We start from the raw sequence: 26,979 nt of genomic DNA on the forward strand, positions 1-26,979 counted from the left end.
ATATATATATATATATATATATATATAAACAGGCAGGCTAGTTTTGCAGAAGAGCTTACCAACTGTCACAATCTCACAAACAGTATCATATAGTCCCAGATGAGTATCAAGCCAGTTCCACAATGGGAAGACCCATTCTTTGTCCAAGTCCTGTGATTCCTTGACTGTTACCATCTTGAGGTACATCCCAGCCCCATAGCCTTCTCCATGGTGTCCTATGACCACTTTTTGCAAATCACTCAGGGAAACAGCTTCCATCAAAAATGAATCCACCTGCAAAAAAAGGGAAATACTTAATAAAACAGAGTTTGGACCCAAATATACTTTAACTTCAGGGGAAATATAATCCTGGATTCAGCTGAGGATTTAAAATTCGTGTCTTTTTTTTATTATTTTTAATATTTAACATAACATCTATCCTCTGTAATCTATGAAAGCACTATACCTAACATTGAATTCCATATTCATCATTAATGATGCATTGTAACTTCTGAGCTTTAGACAATATGGATCATTTCATCAATAATTTCATATTACATTAAAATGTATATACCTCAAACTTATGACAGTCAAACAGTTATGACAAGATTTTGGTTCCAGTCAAACTTCTATCTTTCAGAGTATTTTAGCTTCTAAAATTTATCACACAAACCTAGATATATATTAATAGTCCTAAAGAAAAGTTAGAAATCTAAAAAGAAGGTGTTCGCTCCAAGATAGCTTCTAAATTCTTCTGCAATAGTCAGAAAAGCCTGTCTTTTTGTTTTTCTTACAAAATGAAAATCATTGTGGAAACAGCAAATGGAGAAAAAAGTAATAGAAGGGACTAAGTTAAGATGAAGGTGGAGAACAAGCCAAAAATGAAACATGGGAAGGGAAGCAGAATGGAGACGGCAGAGGAAGACAAAGAGAAGTAAACACAAGCATCAGTGTGTGAGAATAGGGGCAATAAAAACAAGACAAGGAAAAATGTGAAAAGCAAAGCAAGACATTATATGCCCCACTAACTTTTTGCTTGTAAGAAAGCCAGGTGTTCTGTATATGGCCCAGCCTAGGGCCAGATGGTAGTTGAAAAGGTCAAGAAGATTATTAACAACTGGTGTTGGAACAGCAATATCTAGGATTATATCTAACATCGTCATGCCAATAAAACATTCATTCAATAGTAGGAACTTACTAACCCAGATGTCAGGAAAATTGAAAAAGAACATATTAGCAAACCAATCTCTAAAAAATTTAATACTTGCCAAAATCCTATGTATAAAAATATTGGAGAAGTAGATTTTCTGTTACTAATATTAGAAGTACTTTCATATGCCAAAAATATTGAGGTAGGTTTTTTTAACAATAGTCAGGACCCAACAGCAGATTTTAAGCAGAAATAATTAACTTTTTAAAGTTAAGACATTTTAGGAAATAAATCTGTTCATGAAGGTAAATTAAAATAATGATTGTAGAGTGCTATCTTCTGTATATAAGGCATAGCTGCAGAAATGAAATCTAGAAATTCTCTGGTTTTTACCAATTCTTCTTTTACCCTACCAAGTGCTGTGGTAATTGTCTAATTAAATAATTTCACAGAAATGTAAGACTCTCCTTGACAGTGTACTTGGTAGTGAGCTTTTTTAAACGTCAATGTTCAGGGAGTGAACCTCTCATAGGAAAGCCTAAGAGAAGAATTTTATTGTTATTAGTCATCTAGAAACACTGGGTTTATGTGCATTCTCTTCTCTAAGTGGAATTCTTGTCTCTTGTCTAAACTTACTGACTAGACGTTGAGTTACTGTTTCATGTGGGATTGTGGTTACAGAAACATCACTGACTGCAGAAGTCTCACAGCAATTTCTGTAACATTTCGAATCACTGATTTTTAATTCTTTGCTACCTGTGCTGTTCTGTATTTGGAACGGAAAAGCAAGAAGCATGATCACAGAGGTTCTCCCCAGTAATCAGCTTTCTGTGTGCTCATGTGGAGCATTTATTATCATGTGGGGATGTCCTTGTACAGGAAAGACATAACACTGGCATTGGTTTACTGCAAATATCTGGAAGATAAATAAGATATATGTGCTAAACCCTGCACATATAACAGCATTTTTGTGCCATTACCTTATCCCTTTGAAATTTTCTTCCTTTTGCTAAAGATGTATGAAGTTTCCTTACGCCTGTGTCCCCTCTTTTGCCATAGAGAGTGATATAAACATTCGCAAAAGTTTCTGCTCCCCAGCGGTCACCAATATGTACAGACACAACATACTTATACACTGTACAAAAAGAAGAAAAAGTTCAAGTAAAGCTTGTTAAGTACAAGGTATACTTAAAAGAAAACATCAACAGAGAGTAATTAGTAAAACTACTGCTTGTTTTTATTTCTGCAGCTACCAAAAAATCTGCTACACAGTGACTGAAATAGTGAGGTTGCCCTTCATGAATCTGACCTCTTCATGCTAAGCTCAAAGAAGAATTTCCATTAATTTCCTTAGGAATTCAAAGGAAATTTTAGACTTATGCACCTTAGAGCTACTAAAATCTAGACAAATTCTGCCCAATTCTATTTTACTGTTCAAGACCTGGAAAATAAGAACTCATCTGTGTGTTCAGGGACTGTTAGAAATGGAATGATCTTTGTGGTAGATAATAACTATCACAGGTTAAAGAATAAGATACTATGTAAAGTTTATGTAAATTAGAATAGCAGAGACTGATGTAGCATAGCATCCGGATACACAACATGACATATAAGTATAAAAATTTACAAAATGCACTTATTAATTTAAGGTGCATATCAGGAGCTATAAACTTTTTGCCTCTATAATCCTCCAATATAAATGCACTTCTATACAGTCAGATTCGATTTTTTCTGAGGAAGATCATTAAATCACATACATATTCATGCTCATACAAAATGAATAACCAAAAATTTTGAAAGTAATTTTCAGTGTACAGTTCTGCCGAGTTAACATATAACTAATGTAATGCTACAGTTTCTTTTAAGGTCATGAATAGGACTGAGGTATTCAGGGACCAGAACTTCTGTAACTTTAGAAATGCAGTCATGCCTCTAATTACTCTTATCTCACAGTAACTGCTACCTTTTCTGAACAAACACAGTACTTCTGTTAAGTCTTCACATTCCAAGTGCACCTCTGAATATACTCTGAAACTCTCAGCATCTCAAAAAATAGACCTTAGCAATAAACAAATATAAAACTTTTTTGTACAATGAGGCTTACTTCTGATACCTGCATTAGTAATTAAAGCTATTAGAGCTATAAACTGACTAATTCACTAGTAAGTCTACCACAAATCATGTCCATGGCTTTGAACATGAGCTTTATCTTTTAAAAATATAATTACATTGTTCAGTTTTGCACACTTAGAATCATACAGAAGATTTAGCATCTGTGAAACCCAATATGCAACTGAACTGGAAAATTAAAATTTCTTAAGTGGTCAGCATTTTTGCAGTGCATATATGAAGACATTTGCAACAGAGCCACTGAAGATAGCAAATCCAGATAAAGTGCTATATTATATCTGTGGCATTGATTTCTTTTCAAAAGGCTAGTTAACACTGTTTATATCTTCTCAGTGGTTTTACCTGGTAAAGTTTTCTGGTCCTCATTGACTGCAGGGAATTCCTTCACCAGCTCCTTGTCATCTCTGTTAAGAGAGAGCCAGCAGTTACAGTTGAACTTCAGTTCTTGTTTTGTATGTAGCTCTTCCAAGCGAAAAGACTTCAAATGCCAACCCTCAAAGCCTGGCACATCATCACAGCTGACCCGAATCTTGTATACATCTCCCAGGTCTCCAGTCTCAATCTGCAACAAATATGATGAGGAAGAACGTAGTGTCAGGGCTGGTTCACCTATAGAGATTTTCCCAAATATCTGTGTAGAATTCCTAAACTTTAACCAATGGAAAAGATGAATTGGAGGCTGGAATAAGTGTGTTGAGAGAATCATTCCTTCTCTTTTTTATGGTATAATCATGGGTGAGATTGTCTCCCTTATTTTCCTCTGTTCCCTTACAAGTATTGTAAGCATGATTATCATTAGGGTGAGAGTTAAGGTTAAAATTAGTAACATCTCTGAATTTAAGCCCTTTAGACAAAGGGTAACATGTAAAGCTTTGACCCTACTGAATAAAGAGAACATTAACTTACAATTAAAGGTTCTGGTATCAGCAGTCAAGTGAGGTATTAAAATTAATGATAATTACTATGAGCCTAAAAAGTTTTAACTAAATTCTCATTTGCAAAATGATTGGATTTAGAACATGAAATTGCTTTATAACCAATTCTTTGGAAAAGAGAAGGGATATTTCTGCATGAAAGTAAATCATTAATGTTACAGAAATAACTCAGTAGAACAACACAGCCCTGTTCCCATACTACATATGGGAAATTCAAAATCTGGTTGCTGATTGTGGGCTTCTGTGAGATCTGGTTAAACCATCCAACCTCAAGCTGTGGGAACTGGGATACCAAACTGCATCAAGCACTAATTAACTGCCCAACATTAACCACTGCATAAGTCTTCTGAACACTGGGAAGAGGAGTGCTTCAGCCTTTCAGCTGGCAATTGCAAGAAAGACAGGGTGGGAAGCGATTTTTGCATGAAACAAGACAACTATTATTTTTTAAAGGTAACAATTATTTTTAAGAAATATCAAAACAGAAATTGTTGCCAGAGGCCTTCTTCTCTCATACTGCTTTTATCTTCTTCCAGACCAGTCACAACATAAGCTTTGGTGACTGTTGTCAGGAAATAAATGCTTTGTGCACCCAGTAGCATCACAGTAAGAAACTGAAGTTACTCTTACACAATCATGCTCTGGGACCAGCAGCATCACCAGCAGACTGGGTCCTAAAACAGAGTACAGAGCTCCTAATAGATTAATTTATTCTCCTTCCCAACAGAGCTTTGAACCTGAAAGCCCTTCACTGCTGACCCAGCTTGCTTAAAGCTAGTTCATGTGCTTTTGCACAGTGAACACATGCAAGTAGGGAAGTATCAGCTACCTTAATCTTATTAGTGAGGAAGAATATAAAAAGTGTGGGTTTGTCATTCTGGGAAACAGTTGGTCGATGTCATTAATAACTGTTATGCAAATCAGAATTAGTAAAACATCCAAGTATGAAGAGGAACAGTTAACTGAAAATAAAGCAACGTGCCAAAATAATTGTACAGGAGCTTGAACTGTTTGTGATACAGAACTTATGAAAAGAGGCCCATGGTAGGAAGGAATTGCATTTGATGACTTAAAAGATCCCTTCTAGTCTGAATTTCTTAAGGTGTTATAAGTGGTTGCCATGTCACTCCTACAAAATTTCAAGATTCAAGGCATTGTTCTTTAAGGACCAGGGAAGAAATCCTTCCTAAAGCCACAGTGGTGGCTTTACACTGAAGAAGAAGGCACCAAACTTGTTCTCTCTCTAAGCCTAGCCTGCCCTGCCTGTCTGTATGCCATCATGCATGCAGAACTTAAGGCTGTCCCAGACTACAATGCACATGTGAGGGACATTATGCCTCTTGGATCTACCACGTCCTCACAGATTCCTCTGGTCTCCACCATTGTGCCACGAAAAGGGAAATACATGGGCAGAATTTAATGTCGAGTTTTTCATTCATGCTATGTATGCTGCAAAGGGTATTATTAACTATGGTGGACCAAGTGATCTAATTCTTCCTAAAATATATATTCTTCTTTTATTAAATTTAACAGGAATTATTTGGATTCATTGAGAGGAAAGCACACAGGTTCTTCACCCACTTAAACTACAGTTCCTTCACAGGCAACATCATCATTGCTGCTTCTCTTTCAGAACAAGACTACTGACTTGTAAAATTAGTGCCTGCGGATTTTCTTTCTTGTAGATGCACTTCATGACTGTATCACACAGCTACTCTAAATGCCACGCACAACTTCGTCCATACAGCTCTCTCGTTTGGAGTTGCAACATTACAGAACTTGATATTTTTACATTACAGGGCAAGGTGTACCTCACATTTTACTATGTCTTCTGCTACCCAAATTTGGAATTCTCTGAGCTTCTAAATTGTCATAAATGCATGTGTTTTAATCCTTGTAGGAAATGCATAAATGAAATATATAGGAAAATTATTTCAGAATGCTGGACAGACTATTTAAAAGCAACAATTTCCCCTTTTGTTTCCAGACTCACAATTTCAATTAATTCCATGACTGCCTTTGAGCCAGCAAGCACTAGTAATTACACTGTCTATGATCCATGGAATGAAACACCAACTCTTTTCAGTTGTGTGTGTTAGATATTTGCCCCCTTTTTCATGGTTTTGTTTTTTACCCCAAGTTCTGGACATTATTAACCTCTCTGTTCATCTCCATCATTGTAACACAACATTGCCATTACATCATTCCTGTAATCCTTTTCTGAGCAATTTAATACGATCAGTTTCCCTTTGGAATACGGTATCCTATCTGATCCCATAATTGGCTTTTCCCTCCATCAATGCCTATTAATTGATGTAACATGACCTTCAAAGCAGAGACAGACAAATAATCCATCACAAAGTATATATCCAGTGAATATCCTAGTTTTAAATTCAGACAATGCTTGCAAGAAGACACTATACCTTGGGTTTTATTCATGATTATAATTTCCTGATATTTTTTCCACATATATTTCTTCTGAACAGTTTTATGTAATATTCAGTACTTGAAATCTTAGCTGAGTTGGATGTGATTTGTCATATAACTAACAACACAATATTTTTTCCAATACATGGTTGAAGTATCATAGCTCTTATAATCAAGAGGATTCTCTGGGAAAGCCATGGGTGTTTTGAAGATCTCAGGTAACTGATGAAGATGATTAGAGAATTTCATATTTTGAATCTTCTCCTTTTTGATTCACCCAGGACTTCTCCTAAGCCTTCAATGCCTAATGCAACTAAGGCTTTGTAAAATTTACTGTTTGGGTGCACCTATAAATTAAATTCATTATTACTGCCCTGTCTAAAAAAAAAAAAAAAAAAAAGTGCATAAATTATTCTAGTTGAAGGTGTGGTCAAAGCATCCTAAAACTACTACTGCACTGTCAGTTTACTTTCATTTTCCAGGTTATTTTCCGATGTGTTTATTGAAGGTGTCATGATTTCTTACCATGCTATCTTCAGTGCTAGAACTCTCAGCAGATTCAATAACATTGACACATTACCTCCTTCTCAATTTATTTTTAGAACTAAAGTGTTCTAATTAAATGTATTCTTATTTAAGCAGCTCACCCACTGTACTACAGATGCCTGAGACCACTGAAACCCAACAACTGTACCTGATAGCATGCTGCTATTTTATCTCTTTTAGCAATTTATTCTTTACGCCTGCTACATGCAATTAAACTACACCTGCTCTTTCACAGGAGTTGGGTAGAAATATTTTGGATCAAATAATCATTCTGAATACAATACACATCTGTGCATCCATTTGTGTGAGAACACCTGGAAAATCAGGAATTTACATGCCTTCCTGTCCACAGTGTGCAATAAGTGTATGTCTGAGATCAAAATTAAGCCTACTGGTTCAAAACAATGTGAGCTGTTTATAGCACATAACCTGTTGTTCTTTTTACTGCACTATATTACCGAGGACATTTGTCTAAGACCAGGATCTTGGGGGGGGCTTTAAAAGTTCATTTACTCCTGCTTGTTGGAAAGCTGAATTCACAGCTTGTCCTCCTTGTGATACTGTGCTCATGCCTCCAGCCTGCTGCTACAGTGGGAGAATGTGAGCAAACCTTCTGTATTCTTCTGAATAGCCTTAATAAGAACAAAAAAAGGGAGAATAAAAAAAAAGTGAGTTTATGAGTTGAACCACCCAGAGAAGATATGAAGGTATTTATGAAGATATCCGTGAATCCCCAAATGCTCCTTTATGTCAGACCCACTATTCTGATTTCCTTAGAATGCCCCAAAACCTGTGAAACAAACACTGTAAGCAATGTGGCAGAAACAAAATTTCATGCACTTTAAACAATACTCAAATAGTTTTAACTTCTTTGTATAAAGCAAAAAAACCAAACACACAAATAGCTAAGGGGAAAACATAGGCACTAACCCAAAGCCAATCCAAAGTATGAACAAGCATTCTAGAAAGCCATTGGAGTGGGAGCCCAGTACAATGGATATGGTGCTATAGTACCTAGGATAGTGTACTATGAGGGACAACCACAACTGACACATAACAATACTAATTTCTCTGAGCATGGTACCCAGTCATTGAAATTCGGCAGTCTTAACAAGACATACATGTCATTTGGGAAATTACCAACAAGTTAGACGTAGCAGAGGCCTGCTTTATGCAATGAAGCCTGCCAAAATTCAGCCAGCTGGTGCAGTTGCTCCATAGATAGATTCTGCCTCTACTGACCTCTTCAATTTATGTCAATGGTTTAGGAAGCTCCTTTTGTTGCTCAGTGTGTTTCCTGTCTGTTTTCTGATAAGCAGCTGCTTTCCTGTCTTTAAGAAGTGCCATTTATCTTTTCATTTACTCCCTGTAAAGTTCTTAAATGGCTTTAGTTTGTTGTTTAAATTAAAAATTCAGCATGGATCAGGTCATTACAATGAAGCTTTGACAACATTTTCTAAATGTAGTTTTGCCACTCTTTTCAGGACGTTTATTGCAGCCATTGAAAAGTATTTCTGAGCTTTATAAAACTGCTTTGAATTGTAAGCTCTTTTTCCCATCTCACTGGCTAGAAGCTGTACTTCATGCCAATCAACAGAATTTGCAGTGAGTTAACCTAGAAAACCAGGACAGAATCTAAACATTAAAACGATGCCTCAGATGAATCCTCTCAAAGCAGCAGGATGCATCAGGTGTACAGGTAGTCAGGGCTGTGTTAGGGTTGATTTCAATGCTGGCCATATATATGCCATTGCTTCAGGGTTCATCACACTTTGATATGCCTGAATACATTCTGTACTGATTTATGATTATCCAGAAAAATCCTCTGCCTGCTGGCCTGAGAGAAAGGACTATTTTTGGGGAGAGTGGATGCTGCTTTACAAAGACTGAAATAAAGAAAAGAAAAGCCCACTTGTGTCCCCTGGGAATACTGTTAGATCCTTCATTTTCTGCTTTCGCAAATAATTGTATATTGCCTTTTGTATAAACCGCAACTCAGGAATCTTTAGAGAATTGGAAAAAATGCAAGATGAGCTGGTGAATGCAATAAATTACACAAAAGGGACCATTTTTCTCCATGATACATACCCTCGAAGGCACTGAAAATTCAAAGAGAACACTACAGCTGTCTGTAGAGGAACAGGAATACCAGAAAAATGACCCAAGATCTAAAGTTGTATCATTCCATCTTTGTAAATAAATATGTCATTTGTACCAGTTAAACTAGCATTCCACACGTGTGTGTATATATATACTTTTTTGTTGTTATATGTCATAATGAACTCTGTGCAGTACTCTATATTTATGACTTACAATGAATTCATCTGTTGCTCTGGGTAGAAAGCACACATATCCCGGGTTTTGCGGAGAAAGCAGAAGCTCATCACTTTTGCCCTTTGAGCCATAAATCACAAGGGTCCTTTTACACTCTTGTGGCTCTGGGGAATCTCCGTCTGTTTTAACCTGCACCCTCCACTGTTGTGCTAAACAAAACAAAAACATCTTTCTCATTAATGTAGCAATTAAACAGTTGTAGTATCAATGGCAGAGAGCAATGGATGTCTTTGTTATTATTACAAAGAAGAATTTAAAGATTACTATGAAGTTACATTCCATTTAATAAAAATAGATAGACATCCCTTCTCTTGAAGATAATTGTAACTTAAATCAGACTTGATAAACACAAGACAATTGAAGTGGGTTTGAAAGCGGAAATTAACACCAAGAAAGCAGCAAAAGTACTCTGCCTAGGTTTTTGCATTCTTTATAACAAAATAGTTGCTTTAATTACAGTAATTAATTTATTAAATTCCAGTTCTTAAAGTGTTCTTACATAACATGAAAAAGAAAACTAACATTTTTAAAGACTTGCATGTGATCAATTTGCAAGAATTGCTGGATAATACACAACCAGTTAAACAATGAAACTTAAACTTCTTTTCTCAGATTTTTCTAATTTAATTTGTCATGTTGTCTTCTTATTTGTCAGATCAGATCATTCATTAGGGATGAATCCAAAATTTAGGGAATTCCAAAGAGGTGTTTGCCCTGACCTCAGTTCATGGTTTGGGCCTTTCAGACATTCTTTTTTGGTAGGTGATGTGTACTCATTCAGAAGTCCAGAATGCAACTGAGAAGTTACAGAAAACCATTCCAGGTGTGGAAAAAGTACTATGTCTTAGATGGACAGTATAGATTAGAAAGTTACTTAACTTATTGAAAGTAAATCTTCCCCTGAATTTGAACTAATTATTTGTAGAAAAGGCACTTGATCCCGCATGGCAAAGGGAACTTAACAGCGAAAGGAAATTAAAAGCCTACGCTTAGACTGTGACCAGTACTGTGCTAATATGATAATTTGCTAACAGGATTAATATAAAGAGAACTAGTTTGCGATTTTGTGTAAGCCTGTAATGCAATGTGCTGACAAAATAAATTTTAGAACAGCTTAATTCAGAAATAAATTGGTTGTTATTTTTTTTCTTATGATACTGTGCGGTTTTTTCATAGCTTTTGTTTTCCTCTGCCTGCTTGGAGTTGGAGACTGGCTGAAAACCTGATCTGGTTTTCTTGAGTTATAATTTTTCCCTGTTTGTCACATTGCTTTCTTTAGCTAATTCTGGTTTTCCCCTTGTAAAAGCTGTTTATGCATTACATCTGACCGTTCCCTGATTCTTCTAGGCTCAGCTACAAAACGCCAGGCAACTACACATCTCACAGTCAGTCTTCCGAGTAACATGCTGGCTGAAAGGATCCTTCCATCTGAATTCTTTTTTGAGGTCATTTCCAGGAATGCATCAGATGTACCATGTAGGAGATCTACGCTTTGCCTAATGAGGAACTTTTGTTGTTTGATATATGTGCCAGCTTTGAATTTTATCTCCTTGTGCCAGGCTGGCATGTGGTACCCTTCAGGGTGTCACACTTGGTGAAGTCAAGCACCGTTTAAGCTTTTACTGTTCCTGAGCACTCCGAGGGTTTATGAGCAGCTTCAAATTTTTACAAAGACTCCCAACATAGCCCTGAACCTCTTATCCTCTCGAACCATGCCTGATTTGGAATGCCGTCCCAGGAACACAGCAGAGAGGGAATTAAGATCATTTTGCATTACTGTGTTTCCCAGCTTTTTCTTTTTTTTCTCTTTGTAATATCTATCTGCTTCAGGAGAGAGCAAGCCCCAACTTAGGAGAAAGCACAGATACATAACTGTCTGCTCCCTGCTCAAAGAGGCAGCATGTTTAAAGAAGGTATTTCATGCAAGGTGATGTATTTTAATTAATATCCATGACTGTATTTTAAATTATTTCAGAAGAAAGGCTAAGAACACTGATTGGGAGTTTTCCAGGAAATAAATTAGTAGTTAACAGCTTTAAGACCTCTTAGCATCTGTGACTGTTTTTCTCCGACATTTACTTTTAATGCTTCTACAATTTGGTAACTGAGCTAACCCAGACTGCCTGCATTTTCTCTCAGTTCAGCAAATTCATTTAAGCTGCTCATGCTAGAATAAGAAAAAAAATCTTTTATCTAATATCATATTCACTTAGACAGCTACTTGGTAAGAATGGGTACACCAGACAGGAGACAGATGCCAAATACTTATTATGTTCAGTGACTTCTATATATCTTTTCAGGTTATTCTGAAGTTCTGGAAATCAGATAACTGGACTTGAGTAGTTCATCTTCTGCATTTCATATTCATGGCCACATTAGAAAAAAGAGACTTCTCCTCATACTACTGAAATGCATTAACTTCCTTTCAGAGTGACTGGCGTGTTAGCGTATTATTGTACTTTTATTTGTAAAGCTGTAGCTATTTTCTTTGAGACATCAGTATGGGAACTCCTGAAATGAATGGTGGAGAGGAAATAAAATTCTGTGAATAAAATCTCAGAATTCTCTCTTTTCTAAACTAATATAACCAAGGATCTGATTTCACATTACAGAGATGTATCCAGAGTTACATTAGAAGCAGGAGTCATTTGCTGACTTCCAGAAGTTAAATGGAATTAATCATAACAATTTTCTTCCAGAAAGTCTTTTAACCACTAGTTTGGAACCTGAAAGATGCTTGCAGTAAAACTGTGAAAATCAAACCTGCGATGACTTCTGCACATAGCAAACTGGCCAACATGAAGTCAATGTCTTGTAATATAACTCAGGAAACTGAAAAAGGAAGGCTTTTTTCTGTTTTTTAAAATATGAACAAATTATGTATTTTTAGAAGACTGCCACCATTATTTTTATAATACATTATTCCAATTATTTTCACTCTTTTTGGGGGGCTTAAGACCTAGAATGACATTCACACTTAGTTAGATGTAGGAGCAGGTTGCTTACTTCCCAGGAATTGTAGAAATTTGTGTTGCCTTGAGGCAGCGTAGTCAGTCTGTGTATTTTATTTTCTTAGCCTCCACCCAGCAATACATAGTATCATTGACTTTTAGAAGGAGGACCAATCCGTTTACAATTTGGGAATTCTGTGATTATTCTTACTCCATTAGCAAATACTTTGAAGGTGGGGAATAATTTAAAAACAAAAGAAGTCATGGGAGAATTTACTGAATATTTTCTCTTTTCTTACGAATTTTCCATATGTCTTAATACCAACAACTTTGCACAACACAAGAAAAGTCAACCTAGAAATATCTATTAACTGAACTTGTTCATTTATGTTGAAGAATATTTTATTTGCTGCCTACAAAAGCCCACAATACCACAGAGCACCCTACAGGAATCACCTTACAGGAGCCCTGCTCCTTGTAACTGACTGCAGTGCAGGCAACATTGGAATTATGCTATGTCTGGTCTTCTTGCTTTGAAAGAAAATTCTTATCTATGTGCTATTAACAATACTCCATCTATTTTGAGGCAGAAAAGGAAAAGAAATAGAGAAAATGGGAGGAAGTGGTAAAATTCCCCTACAATATAGGAAAATTTTAGTGTGATATGAAGTCCCACTCTCTCTCAAAACGGCTCCATTTGAGAGCTGAGAGCAGCTCTCTGCCTTCTCTACCAGGGCAATACAATTTGTCTTTTTATTGTGCATCAAATATACAAGGTGGAAACACAAGAATATAGATAAATCTGCTCCTGCGCCTGATTTGTCATAATCTCTTTGTAATCTACAGATGTATGAAAGTTGCTGAGAAAGCTTGATACAGACACGCTGCATTTTGGCAGAATCCAAAGCTAGCAGCAGTGTTCACAGGGATCTGGGATTTATGTTTCACTGAAGCTGCCATAATGCCAGCCTGGCTGAAAAAGGACCAGGAGCCCTCAAGTAACCTCCTTAGCAATGACGACTTTCAAACTCTTATTTGGCTAGGTGGTTGAACAGGTTACTAGCCTTACCCACAGAGAATGATATTTCTGACCTTCAGAGTGACTTGTAAAGTGTTTTGGTTTGTAACCATTGCTTTAGACCTGACCTAGGCACAATTATCTTGACCTGAAACTCACCAAACAAAACTGAATTAGGCCAATCAACATTCTATGACTTTCTCTGAAGCCCACTTCCAGAGTGCAGCTCATATAGAATACGACCACATGAATGCATAAAACATTGGCTCCCTAACATCAACATTGCTGCTTGCCTCTCATTCAGTAAATGTCTATTACACAGAAAGTTTTCACTTCCACCGGTAATGGGGCTCCTATCTGTTCTACCATATGAAATCTTCACTGCTACAGCTGCTGGGAGAATTTAAAGCAATTACTTTTTCTTCCAAGACTCTGCATCTCTGGAATTCTCTCTCATCACCTCTAACCCTGGTACAGTGTCATGACTGACTGACACAGAATTGAGTATAAGATACTTTTCCAAACCTCTCGTGATCATTACCCTCCTATAAACCTCAGTCTTTTCACATGCAGGGTCTATGAGGTAACTAGTATGACAACATAAATTAAACTGTAAACAATCCTGAGATCAGTCCTGCTCATCATCTTTTTTACAGAAGGTGTAAAAGCATTATCTCTCACCTATCACAGTTCCTTAATGGAATGCCCCCCTGGGTAAAGAGAAGATGGCTAAAGAGCAATTCAAGATAAGCTGATGCATAGCTAATTGGCAGAATACTTTGTAAAAATTTTCTTCTTTGTAGCTTCATTGTTCACAAGCTCTGATCTCAACCTAAGAAACCAGCACACACTCTTTGGGTCCTCCTGGACATCTCGACAATGTGACATTTCACAAATTGGTTAAGAGTAAGCCCCTCCTTTCTTCTCATAATCAATATATTGTGGCTAACCACTCTTGACACACAGGCTCTCAGCAGTCTGTGCATCTGTGCCTGCTTATTATAGCGTAATAAAGAATGAAGCTGCACTGGAAAGACTTAGATTAGTAGTAAAATACAGTCTATTTTCTAAACATAAGGTGAAATAGATATTATGGCTACAACTCTGAACTGTGCAGTTAGCAGAATGCAGAATCCAATTCCAAGTCACTTGTGAAAATCAAATTTCTCTGTGAAAAAAACTTTACTTACCCACGTTAATCAGTCTCCTCTTGTCAAAGTTATGTTGCCATGGAACAATAAAGCTGTTGACTAAACTGTTTGATTGAATGCAAATAATTTAACTTTCACTGAAACTGGAATTGGATTGAGAGATCGGGACTCATCCTACAGAAGGCAAGTCTCTGTTTTCAGACACAAATGCAATTGTTACTTTTTTTACTTTAGCTTCTCCCATGCAGTTCCCAGACACAGTTACACAGAATACATACTTACAGTTAAATGTTTAAAACATACTTGCATCAGTCTGTTTTCTGGTTAGGGAGAAATGCAGAGATGGTATCCCAAATTTTAAACACTTGGAAAGTACTAGCGTACCAAGTGACGGGGCTGTCTTTATAGGTATAAAAACAGAAAGCTGGGCAATTAGTTTTTTATTAAATTCTTTTTATCAATTCAAGCTGATTTAGTGAACTGATTGCATATACTACATTTAGCTTCAGTAACAGATTTGGAGTTTAGCCCTGCATTATTTCTGGTTCCTTTGGGAATACCCTGATGGATTTTGACCTGAAAACACTTCCACTGACACTTCACAACACATTTTTCAACTTGCTGATGTTTGCTAGGGGGCCTGTCCCCATGTATTAAATGGCAGTGACATTGGGATAAACAAAACAACACTTGAATCTTTTCTCAGAAGAATTCCTGGTTGATTTCAGGACAGAATAGTAGAAATATGAAGAAAACCAGAAAAAGTTATGAGCTTTTCTCAATTACTTGTAAAGGCCTAGTCCTTTCTGTAGACTACTGCCAACCAATTTGTCTTCATTTTCTCTCACAGTTGGTAATTTACATAATATAATAAGGTCACTTGCTCAAATATTTGTCACAATACTGTTTTACAGATTAAATCCAAACAGCAAAAACAATGCTGCAGAAAATAACTCTTACCTTTAAGGAACACCTTCATTGAACTGCCATCCTCTAAAATATGAACAGGAAAAAAAAATATGTGAACAAGCTTTATTATCAACTTTTCTTCTTAAGTTACAGACTTATTCAGAAGGGTTCCTCAGTAATAACTAGGCATTAAGTATATACTATATTGTCATAACACGAAATACTTACTATTGGCAGTTAGTTCCCTCTCAGTTTTCCCATCGTCTTGATATTCATCTAACCATCTTTCATTGCAAAAACAAATATAATAAGATTAATAAAAGGTATCTATATTTTACAAATAATCTGACAATTACCTTCTCTCCTCAACAGTATTTTTTAATGTTTTTATCAAATTATGCCTTGAAACTACTCTCTAGGTCGAATTTTCTCTTATACATCCATCAAAGTTGACTTGAATCATATTTGGAGAATTTGGATCACTGATTCAGGCAAATAGTAATTTTCATGGTAGCTATATGAAGTACATTATATGAAATATGAAGTATTTCTGGAAGTTTCTAAAGCTACTGTAGATCTGCAGCAATTAACTAAATTTACTTGTCTTTAATACTAATGAATACATGGAGATTTCCTGCAGTATCATTTCACTACAAACATACACCCATACTCCTTTGGTTGACCCCACACACTCATATAATAACACTTTACAACCTTTAACAATCTCCTTATTTAAAAATGAATAAATATGTGCTCACTATCAGCTTCTATTCTATTGGCTCATGTTGATGTTGCATTTCTGTAAGTCCAGGGAGCCATAATATATTTCACTTCTTGTATGTAACAGAACTATGAATACAAGTCTTATGTATGAAGTCCTCCTTCCTCCTCCCTCTCCCTCCTCCTCCCTCCTCCTCCCTCTCCCTCCTCCTCCCTCTCCCTCCTCCTTCTTTCTCCTCCCTCTCCCTCCTCCTCCCTCTCCCTCCTCCCTCTCCCTCCTCCCTCCTCCCTCTCCCTCCTCCTCCTTCTCCTGGAAGCTATTTCAGCCATGTAACCCAAATTCACAGATTCTGGAAACCACATACTACAGAATCAACTGGATCTACATCACAATTCTTCAAATTATTTCTATTGTACTGAATATATTAATATATAAACATACACAGATCCTTACTTCCATATATTGGCTTATTTTATGGGTTGTGGTTTTTTGTTATAGCCGTATGATTCAGCTTCATGACTGCTAAAAGTTCAGGTTGCAGTTGCCTCAGATAATAAGAAAATTTGTGAGAATAGGCTGTTTAGTAATTGTTAGAACTGACAGAGACAAGCATTTTCTAATTTTGCCCATGGTAGCAAAATTCTAGACCTAGTAAGACAGACAAGTAAAGATTTACTAAATGAAAGGGAATATTGTAGTTCTTTAGGAGAAAAGTTTAAGATTTCCAGGATGTGTATAAGGTTTACAGTGACTGAGAAATAGAAACTGACCAAAATCAGTGCAGCTAGACCTTTACACATAATACTTCTGAAAAGAATGAGAACTGAAAGCATGTTTATTTTAATGTGGTCTCTGTATAATTTAAATTTTAAAAAGATCTATGCACCTTTCCTCCTATGCAACATTTGGTTTTGGACTTCTTTGCATTGGTCTATGACTCCCTTCTATACCAGTACAGCATTTTTTTGTTCCTTGTCTTCACTGGCAAAATTTTTCATCCCTTTTATGTTGAAAAACTCTGGGGCATTGCTCATACATCTAAGTTGTGTGCACATGCCTGTTCTGCAATTTTTTCCTTAGTGTAACAAATTCGTTTTTTCCATGAATGGCTTACCTATTACAAGGAAATACAACGTCCTGAACTTCCTTTCCTTCTTTATGTTTGATGACAATCTTATCCAGGAACCATCCACTGCCTGTGTTGAAATGACAGAAGTTTATCATGTGAAATAATGCATTTTTATTTTGAATACATTTAAAGAAAAAAGCCCACAATATCTTTTTCCAGCAGAAACACATGTCCAATTAAGACAGAGCTCAGCTAAACAGATATGTTAACAGAATGAAAGCTTTATTATTCTGTGTCTCTCACTAGACATACAATGTTAATTCCTCTCTGCCTTGCTCTGTTCTAATTTTAAGAGGGGTGGGTTTTTTCCTTGGAGACAAGTATGTGCACACATGTGCAAACTGACAGTGCCATTCACATCCCAGCCTACATCTTTTGATTCCTTGTGATCAGGCACAAGGATGTCAGGACAAATCTACACACTTAACAGAGATTTGTGTGAAAGCTGCAAATTTTGGTCCTCTGTGAGTGAAGTTCTTATTGCATATATAAGAGTATTAATTAATAAATCATGAAGACTACTGCTCTCATTTGCAAATGGAGTGGGACTTTGGCTTTGGAGGGGCTTTGTATGTCTAGGTGGCAGTAACTGGGAAAACTAATGGTCCAGGGATCCAGGACCAACAACTGGACAGACTGAGCATCTAAGGCCAACTACTGGAGGCCTTATACATCCATGAGTATGTATATATTTGTATGTATGGATATATAGAGATATATATACACACACATCCATAATGAACATGTATATATATATGTAGATATATAGATGTGTGTGTGTGTGTGTGTGTATATGTGTGTGTATATATGTATATATTTGCCATTGACGGACTGCCATTCCAGTCAGCAGGAGAGCATAACAGGATAAGGTCATTGGTGCTGTTTGTGTCTGTGTATGTGCTATGGATCCGTGTGACCAGCCATCTGCATATGTATATGTGCTTTATAAAAGTGTTTGTGTGTGTGACTACTGGGAACACATACTCAACCTTGCTACTAGTGGGACCGGCATGCATGGAGCTGTGCAGCCTCACTTCTGTGGGGCTACTGACTCCATCCTCTCCCTAACAGCAGTAACCACTGGCACATTCACGCTGATCTCCTAGATCACTCCCAATAACCATCCTAGTGACTAGTACAGTTCTCCTGCAAAGCTGTTTTTGAATATACTGTTCTCACTGTGTCTACACCACTCATAACTTGTCATATTGATTATGAGGTTTTGCCTGACTCATACCAGTATTTCTCAACACATCGTAGCAAAACAGCATGAGGGATGTTTTGGTCAGAAGCAGACAACTGTCCTGTTTATCCTGATGCTCTGCCTCCCTGGCTGCAATACAATCTAGAAGTCCCTAGAAGGTGGCAGTCTCTGTCCCATAGGGAGGGCTTGCCCAGGCAGTGCTTGGAGCAGAACAGCATTTCCCCTTCAAGATTTCAGGCCCAGGACACGTCAGGACACCCTGCAAGCTCCTTCTGTCACCCTCGTCTACCTCAGATGCTCTTTCATTGGAAGGAGACTACTAGCCTAGCCAAGATTTTCCAGCAGTCAGGCAGGTCGCTTTGAAACAGGCCAAAACAGATGAAAGGCACTCCTAGATGTACAGGTGTGTATGGAATATTTCTGTAGAGGAGAAGGTCCATTCAGCAGGCAAGACACATCATCTAGTGACTTACACCTGAGCAATGCCAAAACCTTGCTGTCTAGGACAAAATTCCTTTTCTTTCCTCATTCACAGTGGCTGTGGAAGATCTATGTGCTGCAGTCTGAGAGCCCCAAAGAAAGCAGATGTTCTGTGATCCTTTCAAGACAGTCTCCAAAACAAGACTAAAGACCTTCTGCCTTGTCACTCAGAGAAGATTAGAAAAAAGGGCAGACCCACCTCTAAAGGAACCCTCTTTCCTCCCTCTCAACCCCCCAAAGTCTGAGTCTCTCGAAGGCCTCTCCTCTCACTCGCCATCCTTTCCCAGCTCTCAGCCCCACTGTGCACCCCAGCCCCAGACCAGGCTCATCTGGGACTAGTTTTGGGTACAGCTCAAAAGAGGTCTGTGAGATCTGTCTGTGCCAAGTACAATGCACAATCCTTTTAACTATCAAGGCATAAATTTTCTTATAGCTGGAACTCGATCTATTGTCCTGTTTAGACAGTCCTCCAGAAATGCAGGTTTTGAACTCAACTGTCAAAAAGCAGCTTAAGATAGCTGTGTCCAGTTGCAGATTTGTAATGTTGATTCTGTGATATGGCTAGCTGCCTCTTAAAGGAGAGATGAGGGAGGAGAGCATGGCATAGTATCCTGTGGGATAGAGTGAAGGTAAGTAAGCTCCACCACACTGCCTTCTGTGTTACGTCTTGGCCTACTAGGATGTGAAGCTTTCGGGTATACAGTCATTCGTACTGCTGAGGGCAGCAAACTCTGGAGAACTACAAAGACACAAGAATCAAGTTCACACCCCATGTCCAGGCTGCACTAATAAGGCTCCTTCTGTAATAGTCACCAGTCTGCTTGGAGCCTTAGACAGTATGGACAGTCAGCGAGATGGGTGTTGCTTGAGGCCGTTTCAGAACAGAGTAGGGTAAAAGTGCTGTTCTAATCTGATATCAGCGTGGCCTTGATCTGCTTTAACAATTCTTGTCTTCACCTAGCTTCTTCCCAGCTACTAATCTGCAAACATATTTGCAGTATTTACATCTTCAGTGCTTTTAAATGCTAGCTTTCTCTTCATATACATCATTCCAGAAATGCATACCTCTAGGGCCTGTACCAAAAGTTCAACTCATCACAAAATTCTCTCTTTTCTGAAAAACCTACAAGCTGAATGCAATGTCACCCACTGGAGCAGCTCCACACTGACTTGCACAGATTAAATAAATAACCAGATCTTCTACTGTTGCCCAAAGCAGCAAGGGCATTATGCTGTAACTACTCAAAATCTGTTCGGTAGTAAAGCAGGTGTTGAGTATCTTTAATTCTATTCTGTCCAGTCTTCATTGTTTGTCTAATGAAGGGTTGTTTTACCTGTGTGAGAAATGCTTTCATGAGTTTTCTATATGCAAATAAATTGTGCTTTCTTATAAATAAACTTGAAAACAAGGAGTGGAATGCCAGTATTTGACATTAAACTCCTGTATTTTTTGCTGTCCGTTACGACTATTTTTCACCATCTCATCACAGTGACCAGTCTCTGTGAAGACTTTTTGTCACTGCAAGACCTTCTGTCACACTTTGTATGAAGGATGCCATATAAATAAAGCGCATTGTGTTTAAAAAGGACTTGAAAACAGATTTGTCTCTAGGAAGTTAAATCCTACCTGGACCAGCTCCATCACAGCTAATCAGAACTTTCTCCAAGTCTCCCAGCGAGACAGCCTTTATGCAGAAAATATCCATCTGTGGAACCAGACAAGGAAAATTATAAAGGTTTTGAACACAGTTATTGCTTTGACTATAACAGTAATGAATAGTTTATCTTTTCTCTCTCTTTTTTCTTTTCCGAAATAGACATAGATGTCTTATATTTGTCCTGGATCTTTTAAACCTTTCTAAGGTGAATAATATGTTAAAATTACTCCACAGAGACAGAATTCATTTCCTCTGACATGACTCAATGATTAGTTGCAAAGTATTATTTCATCATCTCTATATTTTCTAGTCCTATCTGCTTCACCAAGACTGGAAAACATACTTGCAAATAAGGAATTAGAACTTGATTCTAAAGTTCACAGTGAACAAAAATTTTATTGGCACCATTTTATCTATATGTGAAATATCAATAATGAAGAGTACTCAAATTCTACTATCCAATGTTCTCAGTAAATGATTGATCCAGCAGATAAAAATTATTTATATGATTTAATTCTGTAATTTTGAATAAAGAAAATATGTCAGAAAATGGTAAACTGCAAGGATAAAACTTGTAAATAAAAAGGTATTTACACTTACTGAACAGTTTGCTAGCCATAATTTGCTCTTATTGATCAGAAGTAGCATTGTTTTTACTTCACCTGTCCACGTTGAAATTTTACATTATTATTCTTAGATCTATGGAGCTTCCTTTTGCCAGCATCTCCTCTTGTCCCAATGAGGTTGATATAAACGTTAGAATCTGTTTCAGCACCAAGTTTGGTACCCGTGTATACATGGACCTCATACACCAACACTAGGAGAAGAAAAAGCTTGAGGTTATCCTTGTAGCTTGCACATGATTCAAAAGCTTTCTCATCAAAATTTTGCCAGAAGACTATACTGACTTTCAAGTTTGGAAGTAGCAACAGCTATCCATGCATTTGTCACTTAAAGGTTCAAACCTTGTAATTTTCTGCACAAAAATATGAAGAGCAAGCTTGAAAACATGCATTATGCTGAGTATAGCTGTGCATTGCTCAGCAAAGTAGCCTATCAAGCATGTGTTCCCTAGTGCTACACTTTCCTCTGTCACTCCCTGTTTCATGATTTCAAGACCTAATTTGCAAAGTCTTTCTTGGCAAGTTATCTGGAGAACACCTAACTGTGCCTAAGTCATGATCTCAAACAATAGCTATATTTCACTGCTACCAACGCATTCCCATCTCCAGATTTGTGCAAAACAGAATTTTCCAGGTGGTTAACATTCATTTCATCTTAAAAGAAGAGCAACCATTCATCCTAGTGGGTTTAGATTTTCATCTCACAAAGGTGGTCAAGAAGATGAATGGGCTCCCTCTTCTATAACAAGTGGACACTCAACTTGCTTTTGAAAGTTTCAACATTTATCACTAGTGGATGTGAACACTTTTTTAAAAACAGCTCTCAGCTGAAATATTTCTACTATTTTTTAATGCCTCTCCTTCTAGTCTAGACCAAAGTCTTACACACAAAAAATATACAATTATCTTCAAAGAATTTGGAAATATAATTCAGAGTTACTTTATTAACATACTTGGCACCACACGAATATTATCTTTAGAATTATCCAGATATGCAAACTTCTTTTAAAAAAATATTTGTAGTAATCACTTACTATTATATTTCATTCCAATTTTTCTTATTGTGACTTTTTAAAAAAAATTTCATGTTTACATCTTAATGGCAATTTTTCCATGGAGTGTTTCTATTCTAATCACAGCTGGCTATTTCTGCTGCTATGTAGTAGATCACAGAGAAGATTATTGTTTCACTAATGGGTAATTATAATAGTTCTTGGGAGTGAAGAAAAGTAGTAGCAGCCCTACCAAACAGAATTAAACATGACTTTTCAGAAGGAAATAAGATGAAAACAAAAATATTACAATAAAATGCTTGACAGTGGACAATATTCTACAAAAACTAATTAAAATATTATTACTCTTAAACAACCAAACAGCTAGCAGAATCTGACATTTCCATAAATTTTTAATTCACTGGACCCCAAGGCAGCTTGTAAACTCAAACATCATGTCATCCACCATCACTGAGGAGCAGCTATTTCTGATTCCCAGTGGAGAAACTTAACAAGTATTAAAATAATACTGAAAATACCTAAGGGGAAAAAGTAGCCCCACATACATTAAAACATAGGAAGGAAATGCTGAAGAATAGACTGTATGCTTACCAAATTAGGATATCTCTTTTAATCTGTTTAAAACTATCCTAAACTGACTAAGACAGTGTCTCCAACTCATTATCACTATTACAACTGTGACTCAAAATAGGAGTGGTGTCCCTTGATCAGTTTTATTATTTTCTGTAACTCCATTGCGCCTCTCACATCCATACATTAATGTACCAACACAGCCCATGACATATAATTGATGTCAATAACACATACACCCCCTTCAAAAAAATGGTTTCAAGGTTTTTAACATAAAATAATGTTTAAAAAAATTGTAGATATGAATGACAAGTAACAAAGAAAAATGGACATGATAATTAACATAATTGAGCTATATATCCAAGTAACATTTTATATCATAAGTCTTAGTATAGAATCAGAATCACTTAGGTTGGAAAAGATCATCAAGTCCAACTGTTAAGCCAGGACTGCCAAGTCCACCACTAAGCTGTGCCACTAAGCATCACATCTACACATTTTTTGAATACTTCCAGGGTGGTGATTCCACCACCTCCCTAGGCAGCCTGTTCCAATGCTTGACCACCCTTTCAGTGAAGAATTTTTTCCTAATAGCCAATATAATCTAATAATCATAACTATGTGCAGATAAGCAACAGAAGAACATAAGCCAAACAGCAAACTGGCCAAAGGACAGAGGATAAGGGTTGACAGCAAACTATAAAAGAAAACGTGCAACAAAGCAAAGAGCCACACTGATCATGAAGTGGCAAAATCTTTCAGAGTGTGGAAGGAAAGAGGTCACATTTCCAAAAGAAAACCTGATGATTACATTAATCTGTGGCCAGCTGTTTGAATAATAGGGCTGGACTACCCATGGAGCAAGACATTGCAGATTAGTAAAAGCAGGGACATGTCAACATGAAATCTCCTCCATGCTTTTACATTCTTACTCACATTGTGTTTTGAAAAAGCAAAACGACTGTGGGAGTTAAGGAAAGGGCATAGATTATTTATGTTATGAGTGTTTATATACAAAGATTAGTATCTGTATTACTTACACCTACAAGTAATTCCCATGATCAAAACTGCAAAATTTAAGTAACTATAAGCACAATTTTAAAGCATATTCAAGACATTTTTAAAGCCCTTCAACAATAAATTATTATAAGAAAACACTGAGTTTTTTCATTTCTGGAAGGAGACCAAATCAAATGGGTTAAGTACAGAATACACCAGAACAGAATAAGAGATAATTATAACACAACACAAAGATATTAACAGTTAAATAAATTACAGTTCCTTCTGTAGCACTGTGCATCTCTGTGGTAACCAGAGAGATGATAATGATCTAATCAAATACAGCTTTCTATTGCTACAAGCCTAAATAAATCAGTCAGAAGTAGAAAACATGTACATGTCAAAATGTAAAGAACTCAAAAATATTTTCATTAGGTCCTTGTGTCTATACATCTCTCACCATCTCAAAAACATTAGGTCTGGCATTTATTTAGGCTACGCAATCTGCATTTATAAAGGAACCTTCTTAATAAAAAGACCAATTTGTGCTTTAAATTTTTGCAAAATTTGTTAGCAATACAGGCTGATGTATCAGGATAATAATGGAATGTTCGTTTCCTTTAATCTGAGTATATGTCACAATGCAGTTTATAGGAAACATACAAATAATTAAGGAACTAAACTATTCTCCAAAACACGTGTGCATGCCTACTTAAAATATGCCACTATGGAGAAATGCTTGGACATGCATATAAACATTTACTAAACAGACTTTTTATATACAAGTGGAAACCTAGGCACAGGGCAGCTTGAGCAGATGCAATTTTTTCAAAATTTTATAACAGTTCCCCCAGGCTGCAGAACAGCTACAAAAGGTGCTGGTGTTAATGGCTCCTGAGCTACAGATTGCTTAAATAAAAGAACAAAAAGCATGATGCCACCCTTTAACATATAAGACAAGGTGCACCAGTAGTTTGATGAGCACAGGGGACAGATACAACCAAATCTGGAGAACAAACCCACCAGTCAAATGTACTGCTGCGACATCAAGACTCACCATGTGTAAAATTTGCCTGTTTGTAGCTTTCTGTATATTGCTCACGAAATAGTTTTTTTGTGTATAGAGTAAAATAATAAGCCCTAGAAAATATGATCAGCCTCTGTGACTCTGGTTTACTTTCCTCTGAGGAACTGACCTACTCTATGGCCCCCACTGCTGCCACAGCTGAAATGGAGACCTGCTTCACAGCAGTAAGAAAAAGCCATCCCAAAATTCTGAGAATTAGAACTCTGCCACCCAATTCTCTATTCTGTAGCAGTAATTTCATTTTGCTACATGCTGATTTATTGAAGCTACACCAGCTGAAATCTGGGGTGACAAAGCAAAGAGGTAGGCTTATAGGTAAAAAAAAGGAAAGAAAAAGCTGAAAGCTATATCATAAAACCATCCACTTAACAGAAGTCAGGAAACGCTGTTTCAGCATGATGAGGGACCTCAGATTCACATGTAGGTATATGTCTAATGTGGGGCAAACCAAAATAAGAGAAGAAATATCTTGAAAAACAGTGTAACTTTGATAAAGGGTATAAAAGGATTAATTAATACAGAATAGCAGGAAAAAAGATCTCAGCTAGCACTCACTAAAAAAGAAAATTGCTTTTCAGAAAACAAGTGATTGAAATCTTCAAATTTTAGATAAGCTCTCTAATCAAACAGAAGACTCTGTGACATGGATGCATGGATGAAACAGTTGAAAAAAGAGAGGTAAAATATTTTCAGGCAGAGGTGAGGAGCTTCTAAAAGGCTCCATGAAAGACAAACATAAAAGCACTATACAATGTTAAAAAGATGGCATATCAAAATATATCAAAAATGCTATAGGAGTTACTGAGCAGTCAAGTGTAAAAGCAGGAAATTTATACATAAAATTGCTACTACTGCTATGTCTTGAGATGTTATCATGAAGCTTCAGGTGTTTTTTTAAGTCTCTACTCCAGCTTCTGGTATCTATTGATAACACGAGAACATGAACTAACTGCAATAAAGGGGAGAGAGTAAGGACTTTTTTTTCTCTGGTTATGAAGAAAAGGTAAGCTAAGGGCATCCTAAGGGCAATATAACACAGATTAGAGAACCCTTTTTCCCAGACTCCTGGGCACCTGAATCAGGGTTTCCAAGATGGAACATTGGTGTATTCCTGATCATTCACCAATGATAAGAGTTAGTTTAGCCTCGATCTACAAGCACAGTATATACTTCTCATTTCCTTCTGAAGAAGTGATGTACAGAATTCAGTGACTTATGACATTTCCCTTTGGAAAATAAAAACAGTAAGCAAGCCTAGCAGGTTGCTTTGCATTAGAGACTAAGTTAATATTTTGATATGTTTTGGGAGAAGAAGAAAATAATCCTGATAGAATTAAGGAATAATTTACTGATGAGAGTAAGAAAAATGAAAGTTTTCACTGCAGAAATATTGGTCTTTTTCTGCTGACTTATTATAAACTACTGTCCCATTGTCAGTTCTTTTCAAAGCAATTCTACTATAAGTACAGTCATTATTTTATAATTCTAGTTAAGAGCAGATGAATTCAAGATAATACACATCACTTATTACTCAAAGTACATTAGATAAGCTTCCTCCGCATTACACGTGTCTGAGCTTAAAGATACTGGTGTGCCTACAACAGCATATGAGTTTGAATCAAGAAACTGAATCCCCTGGTTGGCCTTATTTCTATCTGTTTTGCAGCATGGAGTGGTTTTAGAGTGAAAAATGAGATCCATTTTGGATGAAGCCAAACCAGAGCATACGTTCCAGGAACACAAGGATGATGATCTTACCACAAATTGGCAGTCAGTCCATGGGAACAGACTAGAACAAGCCCAGAGTAACTTCCCCCTAAATGCACATAATGAGGATGTTGGACCCTTCGCTCATTGGATTTTTACCACCAACCACTTCACTGTGCAAATCCACTCCCATCAGGCTGCTAGTGTAAACAGACAAATTGGCCAAAGAACATAAAACCTAGAGAGATGGTAAATGAT

At 36.8% G+C, this 26,979-nt stretch overlaps 1 protein-coding gene across 1 annotated transcript in view; it reads right to left on the bottom strand.

Annotated features, from left to right (window-relative positions):
- The window catches only part of RP1 (RP1 axonemal microtubule associated), a 186,624-nt gene that overhangs the window by 70,923 nt on the left and 88,722 nt on the right, over positions 1–26,979 (bottom strand). Inside the window, 9 exon segments of the mRNA XM_037381809.1 lie at positions 60–273; positions 2,110–2,264; positions 3,602–3,821; positions 9,481–9,650; positions 15,582–15,614; positions 15,759–15,814; positions 17,366–17,447; positions 20,692–20,770; positions 21,385–21,539. Of these exon segments, the coding sequence (XP_037237706.1) occupies positions 60–273; positions 2,110–2,264; positions 3,602–3,821; positions 9,481–9,650; positions 15,582–15,614; positions 15,759–15,814; positions 17,366–17,447; positions 20,692–20,770; positions 21,385–21,539 (1,164 nt within the window).

The sequence above is a fragment of the Falco rusticolus genome, chromosome 3 (genome assembly GCF_015220075.1).
Source record: "Falco rusticolus isolate bFalRus1 chromosome 3, bFalRus1.pri, whole genome shotgun sequence".
NCBI lineage: Eukaryota > Metazoa > Chordata > Aves > Falconiformes > Falconidae > Falco > Falco rusticolus.